The sequence below is a fragment of the Schistocerca serialis genome, chromosome 3 (assembly GCF_023864345.2).
Source record: "Schistocerca serialis cubense isolate TAMUIC-IGC-003099 chromosome 3, iqSchSeri2.2, whole genome shotgun sequence".
Lineage (NCBI taxonomy): Eukaryota > Metazoa > Arthropoda > Insecta > Orthoptera > Acrididae > Schistocerca > Schistocerca serialis.
The window spans coordinates 460,987,305-461,013,217 of NC_064640.1; the positions used below are offsets into that span (position 1 = coordinate 460,987,305).

Consider the following 25,913-nt stretch of genomic DNA (forward strand, 5'->3'; position numbering starts at 1 on the left):
CTTGCTCCCATTGCTGTACTCCCTAGCCACGATACTCCCTTGCAAAATGTAAGGGAGCTGTGCAATGCTCTGTGGTGAGTTCTGGGCCTGAAGGAGGTCTGGATCGAAGACTGGCTTCTTCCAGTCTTCTTTGGACAGTTCTGTCACTAACATTTACCCCTCAACTTGGTGGAGTCAATTTTGTTCTTCAACAATGATGTTCTGATGGTTGCAGAGAACTTGAAGTTGGACCTGATATTGGTTTCCTTGAATGGTCTCCATTTTTCATGTACCTTCTTATGGTTCTGGAAATCATGGAAGGTGTTGTTCTCAGCACTCCTGCAACATAATGCAAGGTGTGACCATCTTCCACAAAAGCAGCATCTTTTTCAGTATCTTCAGGGCTTAATGGCATGTTTACTCCATGATTACAAAAATCACAGGAAGATCCTACAGACACATGTGACTGAGAGGGTACCAATACAAGTTGCGACAATATGTACTACAAGAATATGAAAACATTATTGCCTCACATCCAGTGGTGCGTATTTCAGGTTGTGCAGGAAATAGCAATTAAGGTCCATGCAATAAATTATTTACACTTAATTATTTGCTTACAAACCAACACTAGTAACATACCCCATCTAAAAATGTAGTGTAAAAAGTTGCACTTTGATTAAATAAATAATTACACATCATTTATGACATGTTGTATTTTCCATGCTGGTCAATGGAATATCACAACTAGCTGCCTCCTGGTCTATTCTTAATAAAATATCTACTCATGTTGAATATTAGAAGGGAAAGTTCTTGGTGGAATATAAGTAATTGAAGGACTAAAGGTATCATCTCACCATATAGTATAGGTATTGAGTTGTGACAACACACAAATAAGATGAGAATGCTGATACACTTTTGGATGAATCCTTCTTCAGAGGTAAGGGAATACGCATACTCGTGCATGGCTGTGGCGCTCCGTCTGACTACATTGTGTTGGCACTGCAACTCGACTGGGGTGAAGTCTTGCATTGGATGGAGAGGGAAAGGGAAGAAAGAAGCCGAGGAGTGGGAGGAAGCGTTGGGAAAGGTTGATTAATGGCTGCAAGGGGGAGGCAACAAGGATTTGGTATAGGAATTTGGCAGGAGTAAGCTCATTCTAGCCAGAGGTGGGGAGAGTTGTATACTGTGTCCAGTTGCATGGAGTAGTGTACTGGGGGGGGGGGGGGGATATAGAACAAAGTCAGAGGATCACTGCAGAGGAGGTTGTGAATGCAGCAATGCAGCAGGAGTGCAGTAAGGGTGACAGGGCAGAGGATGAGAGACAGAGAGAGAGAGAGAGAGAGAGAGAGAGAGAGAGAGAGAGAGAGAGAGTGGGGGGAGATTATGGAGAGGATAAAGACAATCTGGAGAATGAAGAACAGAATAGAAAGAGGGACATCTGTAATGAATTGGGGGGGGGGGGGGGGGCGGCATAGATACAGGGAAATGAGAGGAGAAGAGAAAGGGTAAGAAATTATTTGTAGGGCAGTTGGTAGGTGGGAACATGGAGAAAATTCAGTAATTTTGCATGGGAAATAGGAGAACAGAAATGTTTTTGGATGTGGCCACAGATGTGTTATAATTTAAGGAATAAACAGAGAGAAATGCCATTAAAGGCAGAACACCTAGTTCTGAGGTCTGTAAAGTATGTGATAAAATCAAGATTAGCAAAGAATTTAATAAAAGAAAAAGCATTAAATTGGAAGCATTTATCAATAATATTACTGGTGTGTTATAAGACACAGAGGCTGAAACAGAGGAATTAGTAGGATATGTGCTGAAACTGCTGCAAGAAAAATTATATTAAATTTTTCTTCATGTGGAATTAATGTAGAAGTAGTGAACAGTGCAAAGTTAAGTTCTATTGAACATGAAGGTAAAAGAAGAGAATGTGAAGTGATCACCATATTGGTGCCTGTTTCAAGCACTGTGTGGAAGATCTAGTTACAAGACATGTCTAAGGCACCTACATATCACATACTATTCCAATCTGGCTTCAGATATGTCCTAACGAGGCCTGGCCAAACAATGCTCCATGGGTATGAGCACTTTGGCCTCACTCCTGTGTGGTGCACTAAGTACAGTGGCGAATGGAGCTGAGGGATGAGGAAGGAAAGGAAGGCTGCACCTGAGTGCAGTTAGAGCTAGGCAGTCACCTTATCGCACGTCAAGCACTTCACTTGCACTACTACTTGTGATAAATTAGAGTTACGTTTGCTTTAAGAGTACTGTGGCATCTACAAACATGTCCAAAAAAAGAAAAGGTACAGAACCCACATCATTAATGTGGAGTGTGAATTTCTTTACTTTTTGTATCATTTGAAGACCATAAAAAGTGCTTAATATCCCATCACACTTTTATGGGCTGAAAAAACACTCATTCAAAAGTCATTGCAACTCCATACACAAAAGTAATATGATGCAATTGTCTCCTGATGAGCGAGAGTGAATGCTGGCTGAACTGAAGGTGGGCATTAGGGAAAAACTGACTTGTGGATAAGTAAATTAGTGACAAAAATCTTTTATGGGTAGCATCAGTTATCTGAATTCATTAAGTCTCTTAATGCAAGGTTAGGAGAATCATTTAGTAATGGATATGGCGGACAAGATTGTGGTTGTCAAACAAAAATTAAATCCACAGAAAAATTGGTGTCAAGTTCATGATTTGGAGCCTGCCTCAAAACTCAAGGCAGTAATTTGTAGAACGGGCATGCCACCACATTTCAGTAATTGAAACATTTCCTCATGAGTTCTGAAAGAGATTCCAAGACTTCACTCAATTGAAGACTGAGTGCAGTTCATTTGTCAGAATATTCTCTCTTTTGGCTGCTGATGTACCTCATTACTTTGAACTTAAGTGAGAGATGTACAGTGTAGAAACATGGTAAATGACCTGTTTTACCAACCCAGCAATTTACAAGACTCTTCTAAAATGGTATCCCTGGAGCAATATATTTTTTTTTTTTTGATATGAAACTGACAAAGACCCATCTACGTTCAGGTTCAACAGATTTTGATCTACATAATGGCCTGTGTTTGACTGTATCACAAACCATAGTTCCAGATATGTTACATATTCTAAACTGAAATATGTTTGAATTTATGGATATCAGTGTTTAATGTTAAATGCCTGTATGTAAAACTTTTTGGTTAAAGAAAAGGATGTGTTATTCTGCTCATTGTATTAAGACTACCTAATGTACTTATTTAATTAAGTAATAAATATATTGCCTTGATAGGAAAAAAGTGAAAATAAATATACTATTTCGGAACAGTGCAGTGATGAGGGAAGCCAAAGCACTTGCCAGACTCGCCTACACTCCAGAATTGCGAGTGCACTCTGGGAGCACAAATCTTAGCCAGGCCTGTCCTAGTCTGTTGGAAGGAAGGCCATCTTTGAAAGTCAAATCACATACCAGCTCTTCTGCTTGCACAGCCTTTTATGTGGGCATTACCACCAGCCAGCTGTCCAGTAGAATGAACGGCCTTGCCAAATCTTGGCCTAGAGTGGAGTTGACCATGCAGTGGGAGAACATGCTGGTGAGCTCAGTGTGCTTAACTTCACTGGCTGCTTCATGAGCTTTATCATGTAGATCCTCCTCCTTATGATAGATTCTCTGAATTACATAGATTGGAGCTGTCCTTACAACACATCCTTAGATCCTGCAATCATCTTGGCCTCAACCTCTGGTAGCCACTGCCACACCCTCCTCCACACTTATCCCCCAGGCCTCCCTCTTTGCTCAATCTGTATTCACACTTTCCTCTGTGCAGTTCCCCTCTTCCACTGGCGTACCTCCTCCTCTCAGTCTAGTCCTCCACATTATAATGTGTCACTTGCAACTCTCATTGCCTACACGAGGATGAGCACACCTGTGTAATTTTCTTATCTCATCACATCGCTGCTGCTCCCTCTCAGCCATTAGCCACCTTCCTGCCATGTCTGACAGGGTCCACTTCAATAATTTACTGAGAGAAAGAGGATCTTAAGGAATGAGCAAGAATCATTGTGAGTGCACCTTTAAAATTAATACTTCTGTGATTAACACAGATTTGGCACCGATGTAAGTTCTCAGGATAAGACAAAATGAAAAGAGAAACCCATGTCAGCTGTAGTCCACAGTATGTATATTACACCAAATAAAAAATTGGCTCAACTACAGACAATTCAAAACAGACTGTCAGCCTATGAAAATTCGGTTTAGTTTGAAAATAGCCTAGTTTAATTTAATTGTTTTCATTTTCCATGGCTCTCATTGCAAACCCTTACTATGATGTGGATCAAGTGAGTTTTAAAATCATAATACACTGTATCAGTGAAAAATATGCCAACATGCTGACAATTTATTTGCTTGTCTTGACCTACATTTTTACTCATTTATTTTTTTATGTTCAGTGATTTTGTGCTTAACAATGTATCCCTCCCTCCCTCCCTCCCTCCCTCCATGTTAACAATATTATAATACTTCCAATAATTCTTCCTCTAAAATAGGAGGAGTTGTCAAGTATATATTATTTCAGTTTATATCTGAAATTAGTTTTATTAGCTATTATTATTTTATATTAGTTGGTAAGTTCTCAAAGATTTTGTAACTGAATATCTCATCCTTTCTGTGCTACACTAAGGCTCAGTTATAGATAGTGTTTGTCATTTTTCATTATTGATTTGTCAAATTTATCCCTAATCCTTCAAACAGTGAAGTTACTAAAATATTTGACATACATGCTCCCAAAAGAACACTTAGGCCAAATTGTTAGACCGGTTGGGAGTGAATCTAGAATTAACTCCACAAAATGACAACCTTACTAAATACAAGTATGCAGAGGAAATTGATCACTTACATTTGCAACACATTCAGTCAAAAAGTGAGTGGAACAGAGAAGTACACACTGTCAGAAAGTTAAAAAAGAAAGTAAACATTAGTGAAGATTGTGATAAAGGTAGGTGAAAGGAGCACTGTGGTGCTTTTAGATAAAACAGATCATACAAAGAAGACTTCTTGAAAACTGTTAAGCTACAAAGCTGAATAAGGACCATGTAAGAGCTGTATTATATACAGGGCTTGACCTTGTGTACTTGGCCACAACACTTGCTGATATGCTTTGTGGGCCAGGTATGACCCTATCGTGAACCTTGGGAGTTTAATTGTCCTCAGAAGAGTCACTGAGCTGTTTACCACGAAGCCTGCTGCAGTCACCACAACATCTGGTGGCACAAGCCCCACTGATGCATGGCATGTAGGCCATGGTAAACAGCACTGCAGTCATGGGCGTCTATTTGCATCTGCACTGTCACATGTGAACGTGACATCGCGCCTGTATTCCTCCACTGATGGATACTTAGGTCACCAATCAGTTCAGCACTAGGCTCCAGACCTACCACGAGCTTCCTTCAAGGTTATGCTTCACCCGCTGCTACTACCTGCCAGATAGTGCTGTCTCCTGCCTTTGCCAGGATCACAGCTGCTGGACTACTGTCAGCCTCTCCAGCAGGCTTCTCTTCACTGGACACACTTATTGACTACCAGTGAGGTCCTGGCTTTGTGGTACCATAACACTATGCATCCACAGCACCCTTCTGCTCATTGCCACTGCCAACAATCTTGGACTTCATCGTAGTGGGCACCCTGTACAGATGATCACAGAAAGACATTTCAGTCGTACCCAAATGTGGATCTTTGTCCTGAGTTATTTCATGTGAGTTCTTCATGTTTCTGTGTTCATTCCAGTTCTAGTTCATATGCCTTTCAAATCGAGGCTCAGTTAGTTCATTGTTGCCTCCATATATAAACATTTTTCTATTAGAAAAAATTTTAATTTAGTTTTAAAAACATTTCCTGTGTACGTTCTTAGAGAGTGTGGTGGCTTGTTATATCAAATCAAACCACTGATATATGGACTTCTATCAGTCATATTTAACATTGTTCTGTTACATAAATAGTTACACTTCGTTCTAGTGTTGTGATCATGTACATCACTGCCCTTGATAGCTTCTGTTGGTTGACTTATAAAAATTACAACTACTTTGAAGATGTACAGAGAATATATTGTCAGATATTCATGCTGCACAAACACTTCACGACATGAATCTCTATGTCGCATCCCATGTATAAGTCTTATTGCTCTTTTCTGTAGTAGTAGTATTCTTTTTAAATGTACATCAGCTGCACAGCCCCATAGTTCAATTCTGTAATTGAGAAAGGGGTAAAGTGTTCCATAATATACTAATTTCAGTGCTTGGCTAGAAACTATCTTTGCGAGCTGGCTTAGGAGATATATGGCACTACTGACTTTTCCGCATACGAAATTAATGTCGTATGTCCACCGCAAATTTTCATCAACATATACACCCAGGAATTTACAGTTACCATTTTCTGTTGTAGAGATATTACACACACTGTTCATATTGTTGTGATGAGATCTGCCTGTTTTAAATGTCAGTAGTTGAGATTTCGTGACATTCACCCTGAGTCCCTGATCATTGAAGTATTTTGTTACTTCTGTTACACCACTGGTAGCAAGAGATTCTAGCTCTTTAGATTTGCTCCCATAGAATAAGATTGACGTGTCATCTGCATAGCTTACATTATTGGAGTTAATGGGTTGTGCAATGTCGTTAATATACAAAAGGAAGAGAAAGGGTCCAAGGATTGAGCCCTGTGGTACACCTTGTAATACAGGTTCACTGGTGGACTGGGAGTTCATGATTTTGTTATCTAGTTTGTATGACAATTTAGTGCTATGCTTACGATTCAGCAGGTATGTAGTTAGAAGATTCAGGGCTTGATCCCCAATACTATACGATTTTAACTTTTTAAGAAGTACCCTATGGTTTACCATATCAAATGCTCTTGTCAGGTCCAAAAACATACCGGCAGTCTGCATCTTCTGGTCCAACAGACAGTAAACTTCATGGATGAACTGTGTAACTGCTGTGGTTGTACTTAGCTCTTTTCTGAAGCCATGCTGCGAATCTACAAGCAGTTTATGTTTTGTGAAAAAGGCACTTAGCTGAGAAAGGATAATGCTTTTGAATATCTTACTAAAAGTGGGAATTAATGATATTGGTCTATAGTTGGAGACTTCTTCCTTACTTCCCTTTTTATACGCTGGTTTCACTACACTCATTTTTAGAACCGCTGGATACATATTTTCTCTAATGCTGCAATTAATCAGATGAGTAAGAGGTTTAGAGATTTCTTTTAAGCACGCTTTAGTAATAGCACTGGATACGCCATCCCATCCAGATGAAAATTTTTTCTTTAGCATGTATATTGCCCTGCAAACCTCCTGCTCATTCACTTCCACAAATTCAAATTCAAATTCGGTACCTTGGGTGAGATGGCATTGGGTCTCTACCTGTGAATCTATAATATGCGTTGATTGTTCACCAGAAATGTAGTAGTTATTAAAAATATTACATATAGCATCTGGGTTTTTTATAATGTTACCATCATGTCTTATGCTGAGTGGTTCCATGTTCATCTTGTTGGGACCTTTTCGGTATTTGTCAATCAGCTTCCAAGATGCTGTGCTTATGTTGTCAGACTGTTCTATTGCTTTGCTGTTAATCTGCTTCCTTAGATTAACAATTTCAGTTTTAAAAGTTTGCTTGGCCCTATTGTATTTTTCCTTGAAAACCTGCATAGCAGTAGCTGTATAAAGCTGGTTTAGATCATGTACTTGCTGCCTGAGCCTAATCAGATTTGTTGGGAGTTTTAGTCTAGGATTACTTCCATTTTGACAGTGTTTAACTACCTTCTGGATTTCTCTGACTGGACAACTATATTCATAATGATGCGATAGGGTTGAGTAGAATTCATACCATTTCTCATCCGACCCTTTTACCTGGTACACAGAATCCCATTTCTCATTCGCTAGTTTGTGTTTAAGAGCATTAATATTTGAGGTATTCAGCATTCGTTTCTGTAGCACAATTTTTGTTATTTTAGGCACAACTGAATTTTTGTATTCTATCACCTGACAGAAGTGGTCAGAATAAAGAAAATCTAAGTTACTGTAATTTACCTTATCTACAACATCTTTGATGATTATAGCGTAATCTATTCTAGTGGAACATGCGTCCGTCACTCTGGTGTCAGAGTTCACTATATTTACAAGATTATATGAGGTCAGCACATCACTGAGTTTCAAGTTTACTGTACTATTTGAGTTTGCATCTATATTAAGGTCACCTAATATAGCAAGGTCATTAGAATCAGCCTGTCCAGCAACACTACTAAGTTTATCCATAAACAGCATTACATCAGCATTTGGTGGCCTATATACTCCAATCACTTTATGCTTTGGTAACTTAAGATCATTACTGTGGACTACAATATCTGTCATTTCAATTGCTCCTTCTTTGGTGTGGTGTTCAAGAAAGGAAATTTTTTTAGCTTCTATATCCTTATTAACATAAATTGCCACACCACCACCTTTATGGTTTTGCCTACAATAACTACTTGCTAGTATGTAACCTTCTAATCTATAGTATATTATTTCACTGCATTTTAGCCCATGTTCCATTATTACTAGTACATGTGGCAAGTGTTCCTCTATCAATATTTGTAGAATGTCTAGTTTGTTTCTGAGATATTGCACATTTAAGTGTATTAACTTTAAGGGTCTTATCCCTTCTTGTTTATTTACCATCTTGCATGAATCAAAATTGTTTGAGTTACACTTTTTATGACATTTTGCATACACTGGTTTTTTGGAAATGACTTGCAATGACTGAGCACTTATTTCACAGCCTGGCTTTTCTTTGCGCGAACGGGACTCAGTCATATCCAAAACACATCCCTGAAAACTATTATTGTAGTAACCACAACCACAGCGGGAATGCCTTGGGCTGCGGATCAGAGCCGCCAGGAGGGGGAGCTGCCAGGCGGGGAAGCCGCCGGTGGTGGAGCGTGCACCACTGGGTAAACACAGGACGAGTCGAACGACAGACCAACGACAACTGACAACAACCAACCACGACAGACTATGAGCAACACAACAAGGAAGAGATAAACAATGGAGGCTTGTGGGAACCACAACACCAAACACCAAACGTAAATCCACTCGGAACCAGAGCCAGGCAAATGTCAACAACGAGCAACGACCAGAACGCAGTACCGCCGAGATAGAAACGAAATCCAGAGCGAGTACCAGACTGGCTGGACTAGGGCAGAGCGGGTCCCTATATACAAAACCGGAGGGAGCGGCTATTGGCCGCTGTATGCACATGGCTTAGCGGTGGCACCCTCGCTGCGCGAGAGCCGCTGCGCGGAATAGCCGCCGCGGAGGTGAACCCCCCTATGGGCTGACCACGTCCATTTGTTCTGCCGTGTGTTCGACTTCCATGGCAGAAGGTACTAGAATTATGACTTTACCTCTATGTTTTCCGGTAAGTTGTTTATATGTACAAGGAATGGAAGTTGCCCTAATTTAGAACCCTGTGGCACTCCATGTTGAACCTCAAGTGTGTTTGACAGATGACTTCCTGAACTCATCACTTGCTTCCTTTTGTTCAGGTATGATCTGATGAGTTTTAAATGTTGGTCACATATTCCAAAGCACTAAACTTCAGGAAGTAAAACAGAGTGGTCAACACAGTCAAAAGCCTTGCTCAGATCACATAAGGTTACCTGTATGTGAGCATGATCCTCAAATGCTTCTACAGTGTCTCTCATTTAAGAGTTCAATGGTATGTATAGTTGACTTTTCTTTTCTGTAACCAAATGGCGATGTACTTAACATATCATTTAGTTCTAGGTACTCGTACATCTGCTGATACATTATGCCTTCAAAGAATTTCACTAGTACTGGAATTAGTGAAAGTAGCCTATAGTTTCCTGGATCAGATTTGCTACCCTTGTTAAAGAATGGAGTCACCTTGGATAATGTGAGAGGTTCAGGAAAAAATCCCTTCTATGAGAAGGGACATCTTTGTCAGTGATGCTATAAAATAGGTGAATAACTTGAAATGTAGGCTGAAAAAATAAATATTAGTGAAACTGTTGTTAAAAGTATATGTTTTCCACCTTTTTAATTCAGCCACTGAGTCTCTCAGTAAATTTTCATAATAGATATCTTAAGCCAAGGTACATATCCAGTAACGTCAAAATGCTTTTCTTTCCTTGTGGAAATCTGGTACACAGTTTGTTTTGGATTTTCCTTCATGGAGCCTTTGAAATTATGTGAAACATTCTTGATTAAGTGACAAAAGTGGAGCACATCATAATGACAAAATGACTGGAATGAGTTTAATTATTTAAAAAATGAAGTGTCAAAATATTAAGTTGTATACAATATTTTCCATCTGCTTTTGTTACAGTGCAGAACTGGTTTTACATAAATATGCACTTAGCAGACATTCAAGTGAGACTCAACATTTCAGATGTTAACTGAAAAATAATGCTAATATAATAAATCAGAGAGATGCAGCACCTAGTGATTAAAATAGAAGAAACTTACTTGAAAACCTGGTAGTTGATTACCATGTGTTTCCTTCTCCATATCTCTTGTGCTTTATGAGCTTAGCAATAAAGAATTTGTAACTAGTTGAACTGTTAAATTTAGTGTGTCAGCTGGTTCAGCAATACATTAAATTTTACAACCATCAAAGATTTCACTGAGCTGGTTGCTGAGTGCAACTTTCATTTTTTTATTTTCAGGTGCAGCTATTGAGGAAGAAGCTCACAAGCAAAGACTGAATGTGGTTCCAAACGTTTTGGGTCATGGGATAGGAAGCTATTTTCATGGACCACCCGATATCTACCATATTTGTAAGTAAATGCATCACATTCACTCTACATGTACAAGCTCATGGACATGTATGTTCATTTAGGAACGATGTTAGCTGTCCAGTTTTGTTATGACGACTTGCATGGGACATAATGGAACATATTCTTGTAAATTTAAGTATTTTTTTCTGTTTTCAGATGAAGTTGGCAGTAGCTCAACAATAATATGTAGCTCTTAGATATATGAATATGTTTCAAAACTTCCACAGTTTCATGTTATGTTGTGTATATTTGCAAAAAAAGGGCAGTCAGAAAACACTGCAGTGTCAGTTTTCATCAGATTTATGGTAAATAATGTGGACTCATTTGAAAGGAACCTCAACCTTAAGTTAGTGAACATGAAACACAAAAATAATTAAGGCATGAAAACACTTTGTTAGTCATTGTACAGGAAGGTGTACATTGTTGCACAGGTCCCATTTTCAGTAGACTTTCACCAAAACTGAAATATGTAAGTGATTAATTCTAGATTCTCAGACCTGTGTTGGAGGTGTCATCCTTTTATTCTGTACATAAGTTCCACATAATAGTTTAAGGCCTTTCATGGAGGTGTACTACTTAGTTTATGCTATATATTTAAAGATATTACTTAATACCTTTTGTTAAGTTTTTATGTGAACTGTGTACATTGGCTCATGCTGCAAATGAGTAGTCTTGGTTCACATGGTCCCATAGGATGTACAAGGAATGTGTGTTTGGTTTTTTGTTTGTTTGTTTGGGGGGGGGGGGGGAGTTGTTACCCTTCCTCCAAGATTTAGTTTGTATTACTATAGCAGTAATAATGCCATTTCAGTGCCAAGAAGCAATTAGTGAACCCTTGACATTCACTTTTCTCTCTTTTTGTAATGATGGTAAGAGAGAATTTCTGTTGCATTGAGAACCATTGTGTGGATTGGTTGTTACATGTGCAAGTGTCAGATTACAAATTGAAAGTTCTGGGGGAAGGGGGGGTTCAATCATCAATTGGTCCTATAATTTTTTTTTCTTTTGCTTATCACTCCCTTTACCTTCATCAATGGTTTGTATGTGTGAACACTGCTAAGTTGCACCATGGCACAAAGCTCACATTAAACTATAAGTAAAGTATCTGGTTAGTCAGTTTAAAGGTCAGAGGAAGGAAAGTGCAAACTGTCTCCAGAAGGCCGATGCCCAGTAATGCAATACAGTGTTGAAACCACCCGTCAAGGCTGAGGACAGCTTTATCTTTTAGTAACAACTGGCAGTATTGATTGTAGCAGTGGCTTATATAAACACAAGAGTTTTTATAATCATTTTGGCATACAAGCATACAATAACTTTCACATCAAATGTTAGCAAATGATCTGGCAAAGAATTCTTCAGGTCCTACATAAAACCAGTAAGTGGGTAAAAAACGTCTGTTCAATCACTCATAGACGAGTCTGGTGTGGCAAAGGAAAGCAGCTAAAGAAAATCGAAGTTTTAAATTTTGCAAATAGAAAATCATTGCAGCAGGAGAATCATACAGACCTACCATCATTTGAGTGCTGCACAAACTCCATTGTGGAGGATATGGAACTAGGTATTCCTGGCATTGAAAAGCATCTGAAAGAGGTGAAAACAAATAAGGCTGTAATGGTTGACTGCAGTGTATTCAGAGAATTTTCGGGAAATGTAGCTCATCTGTAAAGAAGAATACATAGAAAACATATGTGTGAACCATTCTTCAGTACTGCTTGAATGTTTCGGATCTCCATCAGGTCAAATTGAATTAAGACATCAAAGCAATTAAAGGGTGTGATGCTCTATTTGTTACGAATAGGTTCAGTCAACATGGGAATATTATGGAACTGCTACATGAACTCAAATCTGAATCCCTAGAGGGAAGAAGATCTTCTTTTCCCCAACCACTGCTGAGAAAGTTTAGATAACCAGCATTTGTGACAGACTGCAGAATGATCTTACTGTCACTAATATTCATCTTTCGTAATAATAGCAATGACATAATAAGTGAAATCGGGGTCTTACTATAGCATATAGACAGCTGACAATATTTTCATATTTTTGGGCCACAGTCATATAATGATGTTTGGATAAAATTTCTGCCACTTGACTGTACAACTTTTTTGTTTTGTATTACTATCATGATTTCAGCCCTTGCCATTATCAAGTTCAACAATTTTGAGTATAATTAGACTTTGTTAAGTGAAGTAATCATCAAGATCTATTGAACTGGGTGTCCCAGTGTGTTGATAAGTACAGAATCACAAAATATATGGCAGACAGGTAGCAAACAGTTTTTCAAGCCATAAAACAATTGAGCCACAGAATGAGTGTCAGTTCAGTAGTTACATGTACAGTGAACATGCTCTGAAAATAATAATTCTGTGGAAGTTACTGGTTGACTGGCTGTCAAAGATGAACAGCATAGGTTGTAAGTATATGTTGCATACTCCATGATTATGAAAAGATCTTTCCTTTGTTGTATAGTCTATGATTACAGAAAAATGTGCCAGGCTTGAACAAAATGTTCTTTATTCATCTCTGATTGCCTCAAACTAACAGTTTCTGGGCCTGTATCTAATGCACTGGTAGTAGCTTAAGTAGCTATTTCACATGGCATTGCTGGGTTTCATTTGAAATGGTTTAGAACAGGGACCATACATCAAACCTCAATAGATAATTCAACAGTTGCCATGAATAAGATCTCATTACATTTAGAAATTAGATGATCATTTAAAGTGAGATTTTAGTGTGATACCCCTAGAAACATCTTTCAGTATACAGAACTCTAAACAACATTCCAGCACCAGTATGATGTCTCTTTCTTCGCCTATCTTGTTGCAGCATACTGCACACCACTTCATTTCTTTATTTTTCTTTTCAGATGGCAAAATTCTCTTAGTGAAATGCCTTGCTTTCAGCTGCACAGGTGAAGGGTTTTCTGAAGGCCATTCATTTTGAGATAAAGTTTGTCTTTGTGTGTATTTCCACTGGTTGTGCTGTGAGACACAATTGAAATTCCTATGAGTCATTTGTTTTCTAAAAAACAATAAAGGCATTGTGTACGTAAATGCTCATCAATCTTTTGAATATATTTATGTACTAGTTCAGACTACCTTTTCTTTCCCTTAGATAAGATTGGAATTTTTAACCTTTCAGTTCTTTTCTTCATATTTAAGAAATACAGGGTAATTATAATTAAAGTTAAGCTTTCAAAACGCTTTAGAAATAACACCACTGGTCAGAATGATATCAAATTGCAACAGAATATTATCAGAGAAGGGGAAAAACGTATGGCGGAAGAAAGAAAATTAGTGGGAAAATTTGTCAGTAGATGACGCTGTATGTGTCAGAATACATAAATGAATACACCTGTCACGTGCACGACCCATTGATGACATTCGTCATGACTGTCTCAATGCAGGATCACACACTGCTTGTAAAGCTGTATTACAAAAATGATGACTCTGCACACACCGCTCTGCAGAAGTTCTGGACACAGAAGGGTTTGAAAAAAGGTGTTGGTGCAATGACTGCCATCGGTCTGGAGAAAATGATTCGCAAATTCGAAAAGACTGGTTCTTTTGGCATGCAACCTGGTTGAGGGAGGACACAAATTGAATTGATGTCAGTGACCACAGCAATGCAGGAGGAGATAAGTGGTGGTGTGCAAACGAGTGGTGCACAGAGAATTGCCTGAACATTGGACGTACTTGTGATGAGCATGGTGCATAAAATCCTACGAAACATGCTTCTTTCCTATCCATTCAAAATTAACCATGTGCATGAGTTGCTTCCTTTTGACCTGCCAACAAGAGAGACATTTACTTTAGAATTTCTTGCTCGCATGGAAGTGGACAAAGCTTGGCTGTGGAAGATTTTGTGGACAGACGAAGCTCACTTCCATCTGACAGGATATGTCAATACACAGAATTGTCGAATATGGCCAATGAAAAATCCACATGCAAATCAACCAGTGCCACTTCATCCTGAAAAGGCCACTGTGTGGTGCAGGTTTGCAGCATCATTTATCATAGGGCCGTATTTTTTTTTGAAGAGACAGGTGCTTCCGGTCGTGTTACGTGTACTGTCACTGGTAAGCAGTACGAGTGTCTTTTGCGCAACCACATTATTCCAGCTCTCCAACTGTGTGGATGCGTAGATGGGATCATTTTTATGCAAGATAGCGCACCTCTGCTCATTGCAATTCCAGTTAAGGAACTGCTGAAGCGCCGTTTCGGAAATGTTAGAATTATCAACTGCCATTTCCCTACAGCCTAGCCACACCGATCAGCTGATCTTAATCCATGTGAGTTCTGGCTTTTGGGCTATCTGAAAGATGTTGTGTTCAGTGTTCAGATTGCACGCATTGTGCAACACATTTTGACCCCGGAAACCCTTCGATCAGTTGTGGAACAAGTTGTATCTCAATTTCAACTTGTTGCAGAAAACGGTGGACAGCATATTGAACATGTTTTGTGCCAATCACATGGAAATTAATAATCTGATTTGATTTTTATTAATGCTTTTTATGCAGCTTTTGGCCTCAGGACAATTAAAAATTGATGTTATTTATGCTTTTTATGCAGTTTTTGGTCTCAGGACAATTAAAAACCAATGTGATTGATGTTTTTATGCAGTTTTTGGCCTCAGGACAATTAAAAACCAATTTTTCCCATACAATGTGATACGACCTTGCTGTGGTGGATGGGATTACGTAACTAACAATATCACACCTTTACACCCACTGAATAGTACAGTTTGTTTAATATCAAATGTACACCTTAGGCGTTGTTGTATGATTCATTTGTCATTTGCAGTCAACCACTATTAAATTATGATGCTTACAGCGCCATATATTGCTACATTTTCTAACTATTTATTTTTCTTCTGCCATACGTTTTCCTCCTTCTCTGATAATATTCCGTTGCAATTTGACATCATTCTGACCAGTGGCGTTATTTCTGCAGTGGTTTGAAAGTTTAACTTTAATTATAATCACCCTGTATATTCCATAATGCATGGAGCCTTTCATGCTTCCATGCCTCTTTTGCCCTTTTGTGTGCACTATCATAACAAAAATTCAAATAAAGCATAAATATTTATTGTCCATCAATTTCAGCACCATTGTAACATTTTGTCCTAGTACCAATCTTGTATAATTTGGGACATGAGGTTCATTTTCTATTCATTCTAGATGTTCCATTTCAGTGTCAGAAGCCAGACATGCTACAGTTATCTCAGTGGAATTCCCTTTATAAGCTACAAAGCACTGCACATCCCCTGTGAATGATTCACAGAGCTCATAGGATCTTATTCCAAACTTTACTTATTTTAGAGAGAGGTATGTTATTATTATCCCACTTTGTTGCCATAAAGTGTCATCCACTGAAATGTTTTCCCTGTGTTGTATACGTATTTGAGCTTGTTGTTCAAGTTATGACACAATGAACTCAACTTGAATAATCTTTTGTTTCTTTAAAATGTGTTTAGTTCCCTTTTATATACATAATGAAGAAATGGTGCCATCATTTCAAACCTGTATTGCTGTGTTATTTTGGAAGAAATAGGAATGCTTAGGAGTGATTGATTGTGGGTGATTTTCATTAGCATTTGCAGTGCAAGAACTTGGTTCAAATGGTTCAAATGGCTCTGAGCACTATGGGACTTAACATCTGTGGTCATCAGTCCCCTAGAACTTAGAACTACTTAAACCTAACTAACCTAATGACATCACACACATCCACGCCTGAGGCAGGATTCGAACCTGCGACCGTAGCGTTCACGCAGTTCCAGACTGAAGCGCCTAGAACCGCACGGCCACACCGGCCGGCAGTGCAAGAACTACATAAAATTCAAATGCATCAGTGTTCTCTACTTGTGAAGTCCTGAAAGTGATTTTATATCATTTTACAACTGCATGTATTTAACATCTAAATGATTAGTTTCATGCATAATTATCTCAAAGATGGCGTCACAAAAAAACATTTTGAAAGCTTTCACTATGGTGTCTACCTGTAGGTCCACATTTTCCAAGAAATGAAGTTTTTAAAGGCATATAAGAAAGCCCACTGAGAATTTGTTTTGTTTCATAGATGTTTTACAGTTGTCACCCTCCTCACAGATTGTTGACTCTCCTCCACTTTGCTCCCACACAGTCAGACTAAGTATCATTACCACTTCATGTCACTACCACAGTCACATGAACTAAAACTTCCGCCAATAAATTCATCAAGAGTAGAAATAATTTGCTCCAACATAAACCCGTGTGAAGTAGTTGGAAGTGCCAATTCTCTTGGACAGCATTCATCTGCCTACAAAAGAGTTTTTCTGCCTTCAGTCTGATGAAACCATATCGGCAACATCCAGAAAATAGTGTGATAGTGAAACTTCCTGGCAGATTAAAACTGTGTGCCGGACCGAGACTCAAACTCGGGACCTTCGTCTTTCACGGGCAAGTGTTCTACCATCTGAGAGCTTCCCAGGCACGACTCACAACCTATCCTCACAGCTTTACTTCTGCCAGTACCTTGTCTCCTACCTTCCAAATATAGTGTACTTTCTTCTGAGAGACTTTTGTTGGCATATAGTGCTGAGGATACTGTCTGCCAAATGAATGTACAGTCTGCAGTACTACATGCAAACATGGAAGCAATGGAATGGATTGGGTAAAATGGGGGGGAAGAATTTTCTCTCCTGTTCCAATTACTTCAGTGCCCTCCAAGTGATTCCATAGATGTACCCAGCATATAAAATGATCCACATGTTCTAGAATTGCCGTGTTCAGTTGTATATCTTTAAAATGGAAGTAGTATTCTATAGACACATCAATACCTTGGGAAATTAGACAGCTGACACAGCATGTAAAGAAGGTTGTCAGGAACACACTGCAGAAAAAAGTGCTACCCCTGTCAGCTGTTTATCTAAATGGTCATAAGCCATTGGAGCAAAAAATGACTGGAAGTGGCAGAAAATAAACCGTGGCCTGTGAAACCTGTCTTTACATTTATGATTATCTTCCAACCCATGCCGTTTTATTCTGGCAAGAGGGTCCACAAGTCTGTGGTGCTTGTGTGGTATGCAGTTCACTTTATGTACTGATAAGAGGGCAGCATTTAATTAAGTTTAGACCTGGCCTCTAATTTAGCTGATGCTGGAACAAGTGAATGTTGCACACATTTTAAAATGGTTATGATTTGTCCAGGCTGTTCTAACTAGGAACACAAGGAAACACATGACTGTAAAAGCAATACAATTTAATGGGTCATGGAGTGACATCAACAAGAATACAGTGAAAGCTGTTTACATGTCTCAAACATGTTTAACATCTGAGGGCCAGTGGCCCATGCAAGCCCTTATAAAGATGCTATTCATGTCAGGTGTTGCTGGTATAGTGTTGCACGCATGACAGACCTGGTGACAGCGGTCATTGACCAGGCTGCCCCCGGTGACTACCTCAGTTAGTTGTGGGCATGCTGTTTAAATGATGGCATGCACTACACTTGCCATTGCGGCCTGACTTACATCCACTGTGGGTGGTAGGTATACCATCTGACAGATTACTACACTCCTCTTTCCTTGTGAAAGGAAAGACCAGCCATCACCATCCATGATGTTGTGACTGATGGCTGTGGTAATGACAGGGGTGGCAGCCAAAGATGCAAGTAGTTCCCAATTCATGTGGATCAGCACATAGGGATGAAAGTGTGTGAGATGAGGGCACCAACACCGACAATGAGCACAGCAGACTGGAGAGGAGAGTCTGTGGCGATGGAGACCCCCACCCTCTGTCCCTGCTGACAGCAACACCAGCTCAGCCTAGTTGGAGGTGCCGGCACTGGCTGCAGGAAGCAAACCTGCCATAAGTGCTGACAAAGCCACAACTGTTAGGGTAGGTGGACACGACCGGGCCTGCTCAATTCTGGAGTGGTCAGTTGTTGTGAAGAATGAGGTGTCAGACCCATTATACAACGAGGGAGCCGTGTGCCCATCGTGGGACACAACCGATTTTGGTGGTACATCGCAAGTCAGTCTTCAGTGCAAACCATGAAGATGCAGAGTCTTCACTAGCTGTGGAAGATGGCCCAAATCCAGTGAGGGCACCATCCAAATGCACTGGCCCAGACTGGTGTGCCAGATTTGAACATCAAGAAAACCAGTGCCACTGGGGGACACCTGCCCGACAGCAAAAGGTTGAGCAACATCCATGTCTGATGCCTATGCAGGAGCTTGATGAGAATCTCGGTCATGATTGGCATTGTTCTGTAACAGCTTAAAAGAAATGCGAGAGGCTCCTTGACCTGGAAATCTTGTACGTACTTTCACATCTGCATCTTAAATTTTCGGACGAGGCATGTTGCCTCACTTTCAGCTGCAAATGGAAGGGAGGTGCTGTGAGATGGTGAATGCTGTTGTATGCACAAACATCCTTGAAAGATTGTGCCATGAACTGAATGCCGTTGTCCAAAACCAGGATGCAAAACAAGCCTTCTATGGAGAAGATCTTCAACTGGGCCTTGACAGTTGTGTCTGCTGTCATGAATTACGTAAAGAAAATTAGAAAAACAGCAATTGCCAGTAACCAGAAGGTGTACAAAAATGACCAGCAATATCAATTGCACTCTTCCCCAAGACGAAAAAAAAAAAAGGATACAAAGGGCCACTTGATGACCCAGACACTTGTGGCAGGCCATGACAAGGTGTTCCACCTCCTGATTGATGCACAGCCAAAACACATGCTATAGAGCTTCTGGAACCACAATGCAAAGAGTAAACCCTTCTGTCAACAGAAGAATAACCCCATCTAAGAGGGAGAGGTGATGGCGCAACACACAAAGTTCCGGAGTGGGTCTGATGCCTATCCCAGTGGATAGTTGAGTCATCCATGTCATGTCATTGGTATGACCTGATGGAGCACCAGATCTGCCACCACAGCAAAGGTAGTACAGGAGCTGGTGATGGGGAGCCATCTACCGTGCAGCACACCTCCATATCCAGTTGAAAGCAAAGCAGTTTCTCCTGGTTGAGTGAGGGGTCAGGGTCATGGTGAGATGAGACAGAGGGTTCATGTTTGCAAGTTGTGACATGGAACTAAAATGGGTCTCATAACTGTACCATCACAAGTACAGAGCTCACCACTGAAGATGATGAGTGGCTTTGTCCTGTAAGGACTCTGATGAGCTAAACAGAGAAACAGAGAAACTATGGGCTTATGGTCAGTAACTAAGTGAAATTTTGGATGAACAGATAGGTGAACAACTAGCAGCTGAGCCTGGGTCAACATAACCAACAATTGTTTCAGCATGGCTCTATGAGGAAACTGTTGTGCAGAAGTGACTGGAGTAAAGCCTCCATGGATGAGCCAAATGGCAGAAAAACCACTGAATCTGAAACATGTCCAAATTCAACCCTCAATGTCATCACTTGTGTTCTAACCAGGAACACAGGAAAACACACAGCCATAAAAGAGATGCAATGTATTTAGGCACTAAGTGACATGAACAAAAATAGCGTGCACGCGTGGACCTGGTGATGGTGGGCAGTGACCAAGCTGCTGCTGGTGGTCACCTCAGGTTGTTGTGAGTATGCTTTTTGAATGTTTGCGCTCTCTACTCCCGCCAGGTTTATACACAGACTCCAGCCTAAACTCTTAGGCTGAAGGTTTTAGTGCATTGCTGTGTGTGGCTCATTCCATTATCTGAAAAGCCAGCTACAACCATCTACTGTAGTATTTTAATATCATCATCATCATCATCATCAAGTTCTTTTCTTTATTTTAAGGATATTTTCCAAAGAACAATATTTTTTAGTTTGGTATAAGCTACGTTCTTTTTTCCCCTTTCAGTAAATTTAACCAGAGTTAATCCACGAGATTTTAATACGGGTGCTAAGAATCTTAATACAAACTGTCAAAATAATAATAATAATAATAATAATAATAATAATAATAATACTCTAAAATGTATGTGCCTGAATACGATGGTTATTTAATCTAAGTTTACCTGTTGTAGTTATTCTTGTTCTTATAGTATCAGAGTAAAATTAATTTTGGATCTCCAAGGTAATTAATGTTGCTTTCTGTTGCAATTAAAACATCTCATGGATAGTCTCATCTATCTTACTGATATGTTGTGTCTGGTCAGACAGTACTAAACCATCTCCACGTAGTAATTTTGTCCTCCAGACATCCATTACAAGTAACAGTACAAACCCTCCAGCATAGTGATGCACAAAGAAGGTGGACGAGGGAACATCTGGATAAAAACCTGGATCAGTGGCTTCAAGCTCTGTTAATTGGTGAATGCAGATTTTTTCTGATGCTAGAAAGTTGTGATAAAAGAACCCAGAGGCAGTCAGGTATCAATGACTCTCTTCAGACATGCACATTCCCTCAAGTTCAGCAGGGAGGTGGGGTAAGTCATGTTTTGGGCAGGTATTATGTATAGATGTGAATGCCTCTCAGTGCCATCAAGGGCAGTTGGATGGCTGTGTAATATGAAAACCGGATCATCCAACTTATGGTCCAGCCCTACCATCAACATTTTAGCAAAGGGTTTGCCTTTCCAGGTAATACTGCATGAGCCCACTGCACCCACCTCATGAACATCTTCCTTGAGGAGGCAGCAGAAATCAAGGAAATGGATTGGCCTGTGGTACCTGCTTGCAGGAACCCAATTGAGGACACACAGCACCAGGCCCAATTGAAAATTGCAGTGTATTATTGTTGGAACCTTACTCAAACACTGGTCGACCTCAGAGTGGTTGTCATTGAATAGTAGTATGTGCTTTAGCAGCAACTGCCTGGCCACCTTCTGGATGGCATGACAAAAAGGTTCAAAGCATGTTACAGTAAACAGGATGGACTGACACAGTTTTAGGGTTAGATGTAAACATTGAGACAACAGAGTGATTTAATATTGATTGTTGTCTTGTTTTCATTTCACAGCAAAGGTGATTTTTCTTAGTTTCATGAGGCTTAGTCTTTCATTCCCTGCTCCACCTGAATGTGAGCCCACAAACATTCTCAGCTACATAGCTGGTGCAAAACATTTTTTGAATAGTTTAAAACTAATAGGGTTTGGAACTGACTCTAATATCAATATACTGTTACATACTAAAAGACCAACCATCCGATTCCTTAGCTGTCCACCTGCTGGGTACATAAGAGTAGACTGATTTAATTGATGCCATTTACCTGTGCATGCAAAACTCTTTCAAAAGAGAAACTATTAAAATGTCCCCCAAGCAGGTATCATTCAAAGACAACACATTTTATTCGACAGATTCTAGAAAATAATTAGTAAGCAGTTATAATAAGTTGCATGTACCAGTCTACAGCTGCATGGGCCTCTTACACGAAGGCTGAATTCTGTACAAGAAAGTAGAGTGGACATTAAAGAAATAACTTGCAAACCATCATACAGGGGAAGATGAGGAATTCTCCAGCAGGAGTAACATATTAGCAAATATCTGTGGAAGTCATTCTCCTCACAAATACCACTCACTTAAATGCTTCTAAAAATTAAATATTTTATTCATACCCTTTTAGAGGTGGGAGCTGAATTCTGTTCTGTCCAATGTTTACAGCACAGCCACTGAAAGTGATGTTCAGTATGGCATGTTAGATGCCTACCACTCTGCCCCTGGTAATGGTCAACTTCACCATGACATTTTGCATCACGTTAATAATGGATTTACTGTGATTTCCTGGAATTGCTTGAGATAAATATTGGTATGGTTCCTTGAATAGACCATGGCTGATTTCATTCCCCAAACAGATTATGCTTGATCTCTTATGAGCTCACCATTGACAGAACATTAAACCTTAATCTTCCTTTCTTTTTCTTAATATATTATCCAAGGGAATCATAGTGTTGCTCTTAAAATTTTGTGGGTAGAACAGTTCCACATCATTGAGATAGTTACTTTTGTTAATTCTCTTCAAATCGAGGAAATATCCTAATAGCCTAAGATGTTGTTGGAATACTGCTCTTTTCAGCAACAATTGATAGACCTGGGACCACACAATGAACTTCTGACTGATTTGGACTCATAGCTATGTGCATTGTGGACACTTCAGAAACTGTCTTCACCAAAGTACTTACATCACCACAGCCAATGAACTCTGGGCAATGAAAATAAAATGAGGTACATTTTATATCTTCTCTGACTCTATTTTTTCATGGGTGCTACAGTGGCCACAGGCAGCAGTGACTTGTTTCATAATGTAGTGGTCAGTGAAGGCGCCAGATCCACAAGTAATATTCTCTCTCTATCCGAGTATAGAGCATTATGAAGACAGAAGTGCATATCAGAGTTCTGTCCCATCAGCATTCAGTAACAGCAGGATTCCACAGTTCAGTCTCTTGCTTTCTTTATGTATTACTTCAATTATTTTCTATAGATATAAATGAGTTGATGTACAGCATTAGCAGCAATCTGTAGCTGTTCTCTGGTGGCGCAGTGGTGTATGGGAACATGTCATCTTGAGTGACTGTAGGAGGATACAAGATGACGTAGAAAAAATTTCAAGTTGGTGTGATGAATGGTCACTTGCTGTAAATGTAGAAAAATGTAAGTTAATGCAGGTGAGTAGGAAAAGAAATTTCTTAATGCTCAAATACAGCAACTGCTTGATGCATTCATGTTGATTAAATATCTGGGCGTAACATTTCAGAGCGATATAAATTGAATAAGCACTTAAGGATGGTAATAGGGAATGTGAATGGTCAACTTTGGTTCATTGGGAAGATTTTATGATAGTGTGGTTAATCTGTAAAGGAGACCATGTATGGAACACTAGTGTGACCCACTCTTGAGTACTGCTAGAGTTCTTGGGATCTCCACCAGGTCAGATTAAAACAAGACGTTGAAGTAATTCAGAGGCAGGCTGCTAGATTTGTTACTAGTAGGTTCGATCAACATGCTAGTATTATGGGGATGCTTCATGAACTCAAGTGGCAGTCCTTGGAGAGAAGATGACAATCTTTTTGCGGAACACTTTTGAGAAGATTTAGAGAACTGGCATTTGAAGCTGTCTGCAGAATGACTCTATAGCTGCCAGTGTAAAATGATCCTGAAGATAAGATAAGAGAAATTAAGGTTCATAGGGAGGTGTATAGGCAGTCATTTTCCCTCACTCCATTTGCTATCAGAACAGGGAAGAGTGACTGGTAGTGGTACAAGGTATCCTCTGCCATATATCATATGGTGGTTTGCTGAATATGTTTGTAGATATAGATTATGCTTGTGCTTGCAACCCTTGCTATTTCTATTTTCTATTATTGTTTTCTTTAGCAGCATAGTGCTGGTATTTGGATCCAGAAACTTTATGTTTTCAGTTTTTTATGTCTCTACTCTTGTGTAACTTCCATTTTCAGACTTTTGTACAGTTCCTGTACATTCATTTGTTCATATTGTGATTGTTTTACAGGTAATGATTTTGGTGGAGTAATGCTTCCAGGAATGACATTTACAATTGAACCTGCACTTACAAATGGCTCTGTTGGAACATGTGTCCTAGAAGATGGTTGGACATGTGTATCAGTAGATCATGCACGATCTGCTCAATTTGAAGAAACTGTACTTATTAAAGTAGATGGAGTAGAAGTGCTGACATAATGTTTATGTGATCTCCATGCAGAATGGAAGACAAATGCACACATAGCAACTGCCAAACCAGTGTCAATGGATAGAAACCTCCAAAAACAGTATAATCTCATGTGTTGTAGTTATTTGTTCTCATTTTATTTTTACTGCATTGTTATCCCTTTGAGCAAAGATTTATGTCTTATTTTGTATTTCTTACACCAATCCCAAACTATCTCCTTGTCTTTCTGTTTTCCCAACTGCCTTTTCCTCTCAGGAAAGGATCTGCCAGTTCCAGTAACTTGAAATTTCATATATTATTCCATTTGTATTACTTTTGAAACTGCTATGGTTGTACCTACCATGATAGTTTTGTGAAGAGTAAATGTTGGTTTTATTCTGCAATGTTCATCAAAGTTTTTATAAATTTCATTCTGAGTTATGTGACCTGTGATTCACAAATGTAATGTATCTTAATAGTTGCCTGAACAAAATAAATTCATTTTGGTATGTAGATGAAGTCTGTAAAATAATGAATACTTCACCCAATGAATTCATCTTACATTCATGTACTTAATTATAAATTGTGAATTCAGTTTGAATTTCTAATTTTGACAGCCATGTAATACATGAATAAATTAATTCACACACTAAAATATCTTCCTATGTATGCAAGAACCTTGTTTACCCTGCTCTCAGTAATCCGGATTTCTGGTTGATGAAAATGTAATGTATACTGTTGATATGGTATGGTATATGTACAATTGTTAGTTAGTTAGTTTCATGTTCCATGGATAATTTTGCATGATACACCATAATGAAGTGGGATGAGTCATTTTACATTCAAAAATTAATTTGTAAGTATGGTTACATGCTCAACATTTCTAAACAGCTTCTTTTTTATATCTTTTATACAGGTGTGAGTTAGTAATTCCTACCCACCACATTTCACATGTTACTATAGAAATTCTTCCACAGAATAGGAGTTGCCAAGAAGAAACTTTCTCAGTTTGTTTTCAAAATTTTTTGCTGTCTGTCAGACATTTTATATCACTCGTTAAGTGATCAAAAATTTTTGTTGCAACATTGTGCACCCTTTTAGTGCTAATGACAACCTTAATGTGGAGTAATGAATCTCATTCTTCCTTCTGGTACTGTAATTTTGTAAATCATTGTTCATTTTGTACTGTAGTGGATTATTTACAACAAACTTGATGAGGGAATAAATATACTGTGAAGCAGTTGTCAGAGTGCCCTACTCCTTAAACAGATGTCTACAAGATGATTGTGGGTGAACACCAAATATTATTCTTATGGCACATTTATTAGCAGTGAAGACTTTCTTTCTTAATGATGAGTTAACCCGGAATGTTATTCCATATGGCATTATTGACTGAAAATATGCAAAATATGTCAGCTGTTATGTTACTCCTGCAGGAAGCATAGAGATCTCTGGTCCCACCTTTCGAGCTACCATTACTATGGTCAGTGTGGATCTGTTCCTTGGAAAGTTAAGAAGGTGTAGCAGTATAGTTCTTTTGTTCCCATTTTTGA

The 25,913-nt window shown here is 39.1% G+C and overlaps 1 protein-coding gene across 3 annotated transcripts in view; it reads left to right on the forward strand.

Moving 5' to 3' along the window:
• Nucleotides 1-24,873, forward strand: part of LOC126470364 (methionine aminopeptidase 1D, mitochondrial) — a 128,739-nt gene extending 103,866 nt beyond the window's left edge. For 2 of the 3 annotated variants that reach the window (XM_050098163.1, XM_050098164.1), the window contains exons 5-6: nt 10,683-10,793; nt 24,205-24,873. In XM_050098163.1, the coding sequence (XP_049954120.1) occupies nt 10,683-10,793; nt 24,205-24,392 (299 nt within the window). In that variant the 3' untranslated portion in view covers nt 24,393-24,873. Of the gene's footprint in view, nt 1-8,773; nt 9,959-10,682; nt 10,794-24,204 lie in introns of those variants that run through there. The other variant, XM_050098165.1, reaches the window with a different exon arrangement.
• The last annotated feature ends 1,040 nt before the right edge of the window (nt 24,874-25,913 follow it).